The sequence below is a fragment of the Engraulis encrasicolus genome, chromosome 9 (assembly GCF_034702125.1).
Source record: "Engraulis encrasicolus isolate BLACKSEA-1 chromosome 9, IST_EnEncr_1.0, whole genome shotgun sequence".
In the NCBI taxonomy this organism is placed as follows: Eukaryota; Metazoa; Chordata; class Actinopteri; order Clupeiformes; family Engraulidae; genus Engraulis; species Engraulis encrasicolus.
The window spans coordinates 8,714,810-8,727,309 of NC_085865.1; the positions used below are offsets into that span (position 1 = coordinate 8,714,810).

The 12,500-nt window shown below is 44.9% G+C and overlaps 1 protein-coding gene across 5 annotated transcripts in view; it reads left to right on the forward strand.

Annotated features, from left to right (window-relative positions):
- pard3aa (par-3 family cell polarity regulator alpha, a) overlaps positions 1 to 12,500 on the forward strand; it is a 657,729-nt gene that overhangs the window by 372,769 nt on the left and 272,460 nt on the right. For all 5 annotated transcript variants that reach the window (XR_010036106.1, XM_063206446.1, XM_063206444.1 and 2 more), the window contains one exon: positions 4,755 to 5,000. Coding sequence is in view for 4 of the 5 variants with exons in the window: in XM_063206446.1 (XP_063062516.1) it covers positions 4,755 to 5,000 (246 nt within the window). In the remaining variant the exon portion in view is untranslated. The remainder of the gene's footprint in view (positions 1 to 4,754; positions 5,001 to 12,500) is intronic.

The following is a 12,500-nucleotide window of genomic DNA, read 5'->3' on the forward strand; positions in this document are numbered from 1 at the left end:
CTGTGTGTGTGTTTGTGTGTGCGCGTGCGTGTGTGCGTGCATCCCTGGACGCACACATTCTCTCTCCCTCTTCCTCTCATTTACTCAGAAATTTGGCCCGCTGATGTTACCACCTCATAAGCATATAATTTAGTCTATAATCTTGTTTACTTCCAGAGAGTGTGTAGCCCACAAAACTTCAGACCCAAATTAATTGATACTGATAGAAAAGAAAGTCTGATATGTAAAACTGCTCTCATATGATTTTCTTTAAACACTCCACTGTACCCCTGATGCATACATCACTATCAATGGTCTGGTTGGTTGCAGTCCTGTCCAGTAGTTCAGAGAGGCATTTTGCAGCCCGTTGGTCCCGCCTGTTGAGAACTCTGGATGATTTTGCCAGCCAGGCTGATATTTTTTCACAATTTTAATACAAACTTCTATTATTTTAGAACAGCACTTGTACTGTAGTATTACTGAGCACTGAGTCATGTCTTAAACCTGTTCCTTAACTTGAGCCGGCCTCAGGTGCCCAGTCAAATTATACTTTAAAGCAGGGCTTTTCAATTGGAGGCCCGAGGGCCACATGCGGCCCAGATGCAGTCCACATGCGGCCCAGGCATGGTCCCCAGCTGAAGCAGTATACATTTCTGTTTTGTTACTGCAGTACAACACATTATTTGCTGGTGAATCTTCTGCTTGTCTTAAACATTCACATTCAATGTGGTTAAGTTTTAGGTTAGAGGAACTTGTTTAAAATTTGTTTGTGGACCACTAATTTTAAGTGTCATTTCAGTGGTCGTGATGTCTGAAAATGTGCGGCCCGACTGCAGTTCTTGGTTTCGAAATGTGGCCCAGATGAAATTCTAATTGAATAGCCCTGCTTTAAAGCCTGTCCTTCATTGAACGTCGGGAGAGAGAGAGAGAGAGACAGAGAGAGAGACAGAGAGAGAGAGAGAGAGAGAGAGAGAGAGAGAGAGAGAGAGAGAGAGAGAGAGAGAGAGAGAGAGAGAGAGAGAGAGAGAGAGAGATGCTGCCACCACCACTGTGTATTGTACACTTCCTCGGCATCCTATCCGTCAGGAGTTCACAGGAAATAATTACCGGCTTCAGCAGCTACCACAAAGCCCTTCAAAGACAGGGCTCTGCTGACAACATAGTAGCGAGCCAAGAATATCCACCCGAGCCGAGCCAACACATCACATCCATCCACACCTGAGCCAACACCTCCATCCACATCCATCCATCTGAGCCAACGGCATAGAGCTGAGGGGGAACTAAAGGGCAGAGAGAGATGGTCTTATTAGAGGAACAAATGTTTGTCATTGTTGCTATGATGAATGTAGTATTCAGCAACGTTCCCATTCAGCTCTGCATTTACGCAAGTAGGAAAATTGCAGCCCTACTATATTTATAATCCTACCTCAATGGACCCTGCTGCTGCTGCCAGGCTCCAAGTGAAATTAGCCACTTGCAAGAGGACCTTCGTAGAAGAGGCAGCACACTGTAAGTGGATGTCCTACTCGTACTCCACAAATACCCCTCTTGAGCGGACCCGGGCAATAAAGCCATTTGGAGAATGGATTGTGATATATTTCAGGTCGATATGACAATGCAGCAATAACGCTGTGTGTCCCACTGCTCCAGAGCCAGGGGGGAAAAATAACACAATTACAAAAAGCTCAAAATGTATTACCACTGTTATGTTTGAAACGTATGGCTGCGAGTCCTCCTGACCAGCAATATTACTTTTTAGTCAGAGACCGGGACACCTCCCAGCAGAATAGGTCTGCAAATGTTCGCCGCATATCTTAAGTTTAAAATACAATACTTCATCATAATAAGAAGCAAGTAAACCAATAACTCATTCGTGTAGTTATTTGTTTATTTATGACTTGTTTGTTTGCTGGTTTTGTTTGTTTTAAAGATGACAGTGAAGATATCCAGAGAGGAAATTAGTTATGCTTGTTTTAAGATGCATATATTGAACATCCAGAATTCCACTATGACTAGCCACCCAAAGAGCCATCCATACTGCAGCAGCAGCAGCAGCGCCAGTGTTTGATTTAGCAGCACGCACGCACACACACACACACACATACACACACACACACACACGCACACGCACACACACATACTGTGGAGTTTTTTTTTGTTGTTTTGGCAACGGGAGCGTGGCTAATCGCACACGTACATGATGCGGGAGGACTGCTTAGCTAACGGATCAGGGGAAGATTAAAGGGGTGCGGCTAGCAATGACAGCTCTCCGACGCCAGCGCGCCGCTTGTGAGGCGACGATAACAGCAGCAGCCGCAGTGGTGGAAATAGCGCCGGTTTGGATTACACCGGAAAACACTGGGCGACTCAACACTTCTCATTCAATAATCGCCTCCGTTTCAGAGACGAGACGGCGCTTCCCCCCCACTTCAGAAAAACATCACCTGTAATCTCCTCAGCCACACTCTCGTTGTATCGTTCTTCCCTGGCTCAGCCCCTTGTTTCTCCCTCTCTTCTCATCTCCTCCACTCCTCATCTTCTCTCTCCCCCCCCCCCCTTTCTTGTACTTCATCGTACATACTTTTAGCTGAGAGAGAGAGAGAGAGAGAGAGAGAGAGAGGCTGCTATTCCATAACCACACAGTAATAGACTTATAATTGTTTTCTCTTTGGTATAGGGGTTTATTTTCTCAGCCCTAATCTCTGTTTGGTTTTAAAGTCTTTCCACCCCCAGCCCGGCCCGGCCCGGCCGCGCGGACTGAGCGAAGTTCCGTTCTGTGGCACACATGTTATTGCCCATGGTCCATTTAGCCCACTGCACACATGTTATTGCCCATGGTCCATTTAGCCCACTGCAAACACATCACAGAGGCCACAGCTGGATGAGAGCGGGCCCCACACATGGTCACGAGGACCAGGACGAGGATGAGACTGGTGGAGAGAAACAGAGAAAAGAGAAAAAGAAAAGGTGGAAGAAGGAAGGAATGGAAGAAGAATGGATAATTGAAATATTGCAAAAAATAATAGCGGGCCAGGACAAGAAAAGAGAGAGAGAGACACCACAGAGGAAGAGAGAAAAGAGTAGTGGGAAGAAAAATGGGAGGAATAACAGAAAAGAAATTGATCATTGAAATATTGCAAAAAAAATAAAATAAAATAATACTGTGCCAGGACTGAAACGGCTAGAGAAGGGGAGAAACGGGGAATTGGAGGGGAAAGGAAAATAAAGAAAGATGGAAGAACTAACAAAAGAGTAATGGATAATTGAAATATTGCGAAAGAGTGTGGCAGTGCTAGATGATGCTATATGAAGACAAATATTGTTTTCACAGGACATGGCCACATGTGGGGGGGCAGGAAGACTTCTGACACGGGCTCCCTATGGGGCCAACATACACAAGACAGATGGCTCATATGAAGGGAGGGAGTGTCGGCAAGACAAATTCAATTAACATCCATGGCTTCCATCCACAAGAAAAGTTAGTTATGTTGGACATTGTGGATATCATCAGCCATGTTCTGTTTTTGCTCCATCATCAGGCTGGAACATTTTGGCTTGTACGCCACTGTAGGACTGAAATGGAAAAAAAGAAAGAAAGATATATTTGGGTAATATAAGTGCAGAGATAAGTGGAATTAAAATCAAATAGAGCCACGGCAATGTATCCGGTGTTGCTGAATAAAACATGAAGCATCCATAGAAGGAGAAGGATAAAAAGTCAAATAAATAGATGCGTTGCATAGCTCAGTGTCTGCACTGGTGCGTATACCCCCAACCCCTGATTAGTGTGTGTGTGTCTGTGTGTGTCTGTGCTAGCAGAGCGCATGTTAGCATTAGCTTTCCTGCTAGGGCGGGTAATGACACAATCACTCTCTGACAAAACAAACACAGTCGGCAGCCCTGTCTGCCTGTCGTCCTACCCAGGCCCCCCTCAATGGCGCTAGGCTGTCACTCGTACAATGTTTGTTTATGTATAATTTGCATGTTAATTGCATTAGCCTGCATGAGTGAAATCCATTATGTCAAGAAACAAAAAAAAAATTGGGGGGAAATGGTTGAACAGCAGCAGCTACTCTGGATGAAGTTTTTTTTTTTCTTTTTTTTTCTTTTTTGAAATGTTTTAAGCAGCTGAAGTACTTCCTATTAGCTTGCCTTATTGTGAAGTGTCTTGTCCGTTGCTCTCAAATGTGGTGGACACGTCATGGTGGTAATTAACTGTTAGCTAAACACATATAAAATTGTCATTAAAATTACTTTCCACATCCATTATGGGCCAGTGTGCTAACAAAGACGTGTGTTAATTGTTGTGCAGTTTTCACTGTCACTTTCACTAAAATAGTTGACGCTTGTTATTTGACTTAGTGGTCCTATAAAGTCTTCTGCCTTTGCTTACCTGGGTTCACATGGTTTTTCTACGGTACACAGTTTGGCATCTATGACCGCTGGGCTTGGGTGAATCCTTCCTCTTTCTACTGTTGACTGTATCCTGTAACTTACTTGAACTTCCCACTCCCACTAACATTCACCTGACAAAGTTTCTAGATTTGGTTGAAATTCATCAAAGAGGTTTTTTTGTTCATTCATGTAAATACTAAATACTAAAACACATATATGGTCTTCATGTTTAAGGTGAGGTTTTGTTTTTAGTTTAAAAATAGTTTCACACAGAACAGAAAGAACATGCAGTACAGTAGACATAAAACAATAAATATTCCTCATGGCATGAAGATCCTCATTTTAGTATCCATGGTGATATTTCTCCATCACCTTCTCAGGTTCCCCGACTCGAGATGTCGGCCCCTCTCTCGGCCTGAAGAAGTCCAGCTCGCTCGAAAGCCTCCAGACGGCCGTCGCCGAGGTGACGCTCAACGGAGACCTCCCCTTCCACAGGCCCCGCCCCCGGATCATAAGGGGGAGGGGCTGCAACGAGAGCTTCCGTGCCGCCATCGACAAATCATACGATCGCCCCGGTCACATGACCACCATGTCCACCGAGGAGGACGATGAGGGCATGGAAACATGTGAGTACTGCGCACATCGACCTTAGCGACAACCTAGCTAGCTAGCACACACAGGGCAGTCATGGGTAAGTGGTTAGGGTGTCAGACTTGTAGCCCAAAAGTTGCCGGTTCAACTCCCAACCCGCCAGGTTGGTGGAAGGAGAGTAATTAACCAGTGCTCTCCCCCAATCCTCCTCTGTGACAGAGTGAACGTGTCCCGCTGCACTGCTCCCTTGGGGCGCCATTGAGGAGTACCCCCCTTGCACGGGTGAAGCAGTGTGCGCAGTTGTGTTGTGTGCAGTGTGGAGTACTGTGTCGCAATGGGAGTTTGAGTTTCGTAGGTGGTCTTTCACTTCGGCTTTCACAGCAAAAAATGTAAGATGAAGGCATGTTATCCTGCACAGTAAATGTTGTGGTGTTAATTCAACACTTAGAGAGTTCATTTGAGTCCAAATGATGTCAAATCAACTCTCTAAGTGTTAAATGAGCACTGCAGAATTTACTGTGTGTGAGGAGTCAGCCACCAGGCTTAGTGACAACAACATTACCTGAGACACACAAGTGGAGAAAACTGTAAAGTTCCCAGCTGTCAGCCTAAGGCACAACAACTTTTGGCCGACTTTTCCCCCATTCAACATCCCAATAATGAGAGAATGCCCTATGAATTGTGCTTTGTGAGATGTTGAAATAAACTTTTGTAGTCCATCACACAGCGACAAGCCCAAGGGAGGGAGTTTGGATAATAGAAATACACTCAAATGTAAATGTAAACATTTATTCTATATTTGACCAAAGACAAATTGAGGAATAAAATAACTAAAATGAGTTTTGGCAGGAAACACAGGGTCATGTGACTCCCTCTTGTGCAGGCGCTCGCGCGGTTGGTTCACCAAAGCTTACAATGGTAAAAACATGGGTTCCTGAATAAAAAGGTTGGGAACCACTGAGCTAAGACACACAGGCTTGCTGTGATTGCAAGCTGTGATTAGTCACAAATTCTAGCGACAACCTTAGCATACAATTTTGTACAAGATATGTGTGGAGGTATGGGAACCAGTGAGCAGTCACCAACCTTAGCTAGAACTTAACGCAACACTCAGCACAAAGTGTTTTACAACATAAAGTCATGTGTGGGTACACATCATCAAGCATCCTGAACAACCACTTACGCACACGCACACGCACACGCACACGCACGCACACACACACACGCACACACACACACACAAGCACGCACACACACACACACACACACACACACACACACACACACACACACACACACACACACACACACACACACACACACACACACACACACACACACACACACACACACACACACACACACACACCACACAGTGTTACATAAGCTGTGGAATTTATTTACCACCACGTCAACACACTTTGATGTGTTGCAAGCACTTCAAGAGAACAACTTCATTACCACTGTGTGAGTGCATTAAATCACTGCGTATAGATTCACTCTGAAGCCGTTTCTTTCTTGGTGAGTTGAAAGTGAAAAAGAAAATGTTGTTTTGTTGCAGGTATTGTATTGTCAGCCTTTATTCCCACCCACTGTTTTATTGTATTTCTCTTCTCTTGATATGAGCTTGGCTGTCGATGAAGACTCTGGGAGTGGCCTTATTATTATTTGTTGTTTTTTTGGGGTTTTTTTGCGTGTCAGGTTTTCTGCAAATAAATAATCCACAGGAAGTAAGTGGTATGAATAAAAGCTCAGTCGGTTTTACAATTACTGGCCAGCGAGGATGCTATAGTCCTTTTTACAAAGCCGCACCATTGCTGTTGTTCTGCTGCTGCTCTCTGTTGCCAGATTGGGCTACTTGGAATGGCCTTCTGTGGGTAAAAACGGGAAAAATTGGCCATTCGGCGTTTTTTCTGCAGTTTTGTGCCCATAGAAATCTATGCAATTTGTTGAAATTGGGCGGATTTTGAGAACCTTTTGGGCGGAATTTGGTCAGACACATCTGGCAACACTGCTGCTGCCCTTTTATGCTGGGCACAGATTAGCATAGCATTACAAAGATGAATTGGATGATTGGGTGCCTGTCTGAAGAGTCTTCTAATCAACATCAGCTGGTTCAGTGAATGAGAACCAACCCCTGAGCGCAGAGCCTATGTTATAACCTTACTGTCGCCAAAATAGTAAAGGCTATGTCCTAATGGGTTACTTAAGGCTCTCGGTACCAGTGGTGTAGTGGGGGTTTTTAAAGTGGGGGTACGCGATTTTTGAGGTCATCAATTATTTAGGCAACTTACCATGTCGGCCACCTTTTTTGTATTCAAACATGGACAGAATTTTTCTTTTTAAAATCTCACCTCAGGAGACATGGGTGGACTGCGTACCCCCCTGTACCACGCCCACTACACCCCTGCTCGGTAATGTCATAGCAGTGTTGTTATGATGCAGTTGAGTATTTTCAGCAATAGTGAATAGGCCCGCCGGCGACCCCATCTGCAATAAGTGGCTTCACTTGTATTTTTTTCCACCTTAGCTGGCAGGTGTGTCATATGGCCCATGGCTCACTCGGCAGACAATTTAAAAAAAAAAAAAAACCTGATGAAGGTCTAGGACCGAAACGTCGTGTATTAAAGAAAACAGCGATGGTCAGTGAAACAGCATGAAAACGAATACGTGGCTTGTACTTTCTTAATTTCTGAAGCCGGATTTTCCACCTAGGCTTTAGATGGTTTAGGTCAGTGATTTTCAACCTATGGGCCGGGGCCCACTGGTGGGCCCTGAAGGTATACCAAGTGGGCCTTGAAATAATATTCTAAAAATTATAATCACATTTTGGTGTGTGTTGCTGCTGATTTATGTGAGTTTTATTTGTAATCGGGTCAGAGGTGGGCCCCGAACATTTGTGACAATTTCGAGTGGGCCCCAAGTTGGAAAAGGTTGGGAGCCCCTGGTTTAGATGAGATATATGGTACGTAGAGCTTAGACTGAGCTACTCTGGGTTTAGCCATGGCACAGGCATGAGTGATGGAACAGGGTCGCGCATGAGAAAACACCAGAGAAAGTCACTGGCAAAAATTGATCCATCGGCAATAGACATATGAACCCAATGCCCCCTGTGCAAAGTTCTGTCCCGGTTCCAATCGTGGCCTGTGAGACAATATCATATTTCTCTCTCTGTGGTAGAGCAGCAGAGCTCTGGTTACCGATGGGCCTGGTCCACGTATTGATCTGTTGGAGCTGGAATCACCTGCACTTAACGTAAAGGAGAGGGCTGCTAGACATAACGTATAGACGGTCCCTAATGAGTGGAAGCGTATGGGCCTGCTACACGGATAAAATAGTTATTTATATTATACCCCATTTCACCATCCATCTGATGATGTCATGGTCTATGTCTGCAGCCCATACTGTGTGAGTCAATTCCACATATAGGTCAGGGTTTCTATGCAGGACTCAGTAGCATTTTGGAGAGCGCGCACATCCAGATTAAACAGGTGTCGGACTTAAACACCATAAACATGAAAAGAAGGAAGGTCCGCACACTGTTGCTGCTCCAGGTTTATTAACACAACGTTTCAGACGATTAAACACGAAACATTAACACAACGTTTCAGGTGACGAAGACCAGACTGCATGGTCGAAACGTTGTGTTAATAAACCTGGATCAGGAACAGTGTGCGGACCTTCCTTCTTTTCATGTTTGTATGCAGTACTACCATTAGGTTAGGTGTTTTTATTGTCCCTAAAATAACGTCGCAAGCAGTCCTAAGAAAATACCGGATCAGCTCACCCATTGTCATTGTTGTTAGCTCTCTATGCTCAGCCGTCCACCCACTTTACAGCCATTTTGAAAACAACACCATTGTAGTTATCTTTCCCTTTCGACCACATTGTGCGACAACATTTTTTAACCCAAATCTCATTAACCAGAATTGAAAGGAGCCTTTGAGCTGTTTTGTATATCTTTTCTCTTTTTCTTACTTCCGCTCAGATGGAAACCACAGACGGAGGGCATTGTGTGTTTGTCGTATTTTGCATATATTCTGTTATCAGTTCTTTTTTTTTTTAATAAGGAATATCTGCCTCACTTTGTTCGCAAAATCTCATAATGCCTTGTTTAGATTGTCCGTCTGCGGAAAATTGCGATAGCCACTGATTTCTCTGAGGAAGTGTTGCGTTCACTTCTGTGAGATATTCAAATAGCTGTTTTTTTTCTTCTTCTTCCTCTTCTTTTTTTTTTTCAATTTAGATAAAAGCGTCAGAATGGGTCCTGTCAGCGAGGTTAATAGTCAAAGTTGACAGATAAGCTCTGCATATGTTTTATTTTTTTCCCCCTACCTCCCCTCAAATCTTAACGCCTGACTTATTTACATAAAATGTGAATTGGGAATGGCCAGGGGAGCAATGTGTTGCTGCGAGATACCCCACTGAGCAAGGGCATTTATCTGGCGCTGGCTTTCCGCTCTCTGTTGTATATTTTAAATTGACTTGCATCAATATTATGCTCTCTCTCTCTCTCTCTCTCTCTCTCTCTCTCTCTCTCTCTCTCTCTCTCTCTCTCTCTCTCTCTCTCTCTCTCTCTCTGGCAATCTTCTCTCTCTCTCTTTCTCTCTTTCTGTCTTTCTCTCTCTCTCTCTCTCTCTCTCTCTCTCTCTCTCTCTCTGGCAATCTTCTCTCTCTATCTTTCTATCTTTCTCTCTCTCTCTCTCTCTCTCTCTCTCTCTCTCTCTCTCTCTCTCTCTCTCTCTCTGGCAATCTTCTCTTTCTCTCTCTTTCTCTCTCTCTCTCTCTCTCTCTCTCTCTCTCTCTCTGGCAATCTTCTCTCCCTCTTTCTATCTCTCTTTCTATCTCTCTCTCTCTCTCTCTCTCTGGCAATCTTCTCTCTCTCTCTCTCTCTCTCTCTCGCCTCCCTTTTTCTCATTTCTCCCTTTGTCTTTGTCTTTATTTCTCTCTTTCACTTCCTCTTTCTCGCTCACCCTCTTTCCATCTCTCTCTCTCTCTCTCTCTCTCTCTCTCTCTCTCTCTCTCTCTCTCTCTCTCTCTCTCTCTCTCTCTCTCTCTCTCTCTGCCCTCATCTCTAGTCTCTTTGTAAATGAGAGCGGTGTAGCTCTCTCTCTCCCGTCTGGAGCAGCATGTCAGTCTGTTCTGTTCTCCACGTAGGGAGATGAATACCCGGCCGTGTGTCTATCAAAAACCCACAGATGGAAATGATAGGCTTTGATTTGGGGTGTCAAAACACAGTCTCCGCTCGCAAGGGAAAGCTGTGATCATGTTTAATTACCCCTCTTACTGCAGGGAGGGAAATAACCAAGAAGTACCAATTCGGGAAGAAAAGTGGAGAAAAGACTTACCTAATCCTTGCATATTACTTGTAGCGTCTTTGGGGAGCTCATTTTCTTTTTAATCTTTCAGTTTGTGCTGTTGAGTTTAGAGGGGTTTTCATGTGATTTTGTGTTGTCCTGAAAAGAGCTTGGTGAATGTAAAATATGTATAGTATTACAAATGGCTGAAGGGTCGTCAGTCTGGCGCATGTGCTGTCATGTTGCCCGTTTGACTGGCATATTTTGGAAACTTAACTCGTTGCTTTTGTGAGGTTCTGTCAAAACAACACATGCACATGCAGCGTACGCACACACGCGCATGCAGGCGCACACACGCACCCACACACACGCACACACAAACGCGCGCACACGCACACACGCATACACGCACGCACGCACGCACACACACACGCACGCACGCACGCACACGCGCGCACACAAACAAATGATCCCTTGGAGGGTTCCTAATTCTCATCTCTGGTGAGTTATCTGAAACGGCATCATTAGCAACGGCTGAAATTAGTGTGTGTGTGTGTGTGTGTGTGTGTGTGTGTGTGTGTGTGTGTGTGTGTGTGTGTGTGTGTGTGTGTGTGTGTGTGTGTGTGTGTGTGTGTGTGTACGCACGCTTGTGTGTGTGTGTGTGTGTGTGTGTGTGTGTGTGTGTGTGTGTGTGTGTGTGTGTGTGTGTGTGTGTGTGTGTGTGTGTGTGTGTGTGTGTGTGTGTGTGTGTGTCTGTGTGTGTGTCTGTGTGTGTGTCTGTGTGTGTGTAATCAGTGCTATTATCTGAGGCTGCGGAAGAGGCTTTAATTGCCCCAGCATCTCCTCTCTGGTGGAGACACAATCTGCCCATGCACTTAGCACAGAGGGGTGTGTGTGCGTGCGTGTGCGTGTGCGTGTGTGTGTGTGTGCATGCGTGTGTGTGTGTTTGGAGGGGTGGTATCCCTTTCTGATGAAGAGCGTAGATAATACTAGACAGGATGCAGCATCAGTAGATGGGATGAGATGAGAGCGGAGAGCAGAGGGAGAGACAAACACAAGTCTGTGTGCTGAAATGAACCCTCCTCATCCTATATGGCAGTGTCTCTCAAAGTGCCCCTTGGGGCGGGGAGCAGAGGCATCGCAGGGGGGGCTCGGAAGCATTCAGACCCTCTGAAGGGGAGAATGATGAAAAAAGTTTGAAAACCACTGCTATATCAGAGTAGATAGTAGATAAGAGAGAGGTTCCGTTGGCCCATTGTTTCCGGGTTTTACAATTGCAAGGGGGAGGGGGGGAAATCCCCCTTTAGGCAGACCTAAGGACTGTTATATTCATTCTAGGAGAATTATGACACGCCCCTTTAGGCAGACCAGAACCTGGTCATGTTAGGTGCCCATAGAAACCTATTACATTGGCATATCTCTATATACTTACATAATCTCTGGCTATATGGTGTGTAAGCCATGAGTACCTTCCATTTTACCTACTGAGGCCTGGCATTTTCTTTACTCCTCTATGGAAATCACAATAGCCTTTTCTTTACTCCTGTATGCAAATTACAATTCGACTTCAAATCCCTGTACATGAAAAATGTTATTTTCTTCCTAATACAAGAAGCGCTCGACTTAAAATTCCTCTACATGGAGAATGTAATTTTCTTTCTAATACAATATGTGCTCGACTCCTTTAGCGAAGGATGACCTTTTCTTTCTTAAAATGACGATAAGCGTTTGACTGAAAGTGTGAATAAGTTACACTAAGAACCAGACTCCAGCCTCCACCATGGACTGTGATGTGTGCCTCGTTAGCCTGGTAAACCAGCGCCAACCGCTGGACGCCGAAACTTTTCATCTGCGAGTGGGTCTGGCCTAGGATCTGAGAACGTTTTGAACACTGTGCCCTGAGTCTGGCAAAACCAATCACAACGCAGCGATTTGTTTTGAATCAAAGCGGGCGGGGTTATGAGGGAGTGACGACCAACCTCGCAACACCGTTGGTAAAGCACATCAACGGCAAAGATCACCGATTGGTCAGAGTGCCGGCACGGTTTGAAAAAACAACAGGTTGTTCTCATCAACAGTCTTTGGAGGTATCGTTCATCGGAGGCAGACTAAATTACTCCGGTCTCACATTTAGGCTGGTTAATCAGGCTAGTGTCTCGTGTCTCTTTAAAAGATTTTAAAGCCTCCCATATAGTGTACAGTTTCTCTTGGTTGGTTTGAATGCTTTTGATGTCACAA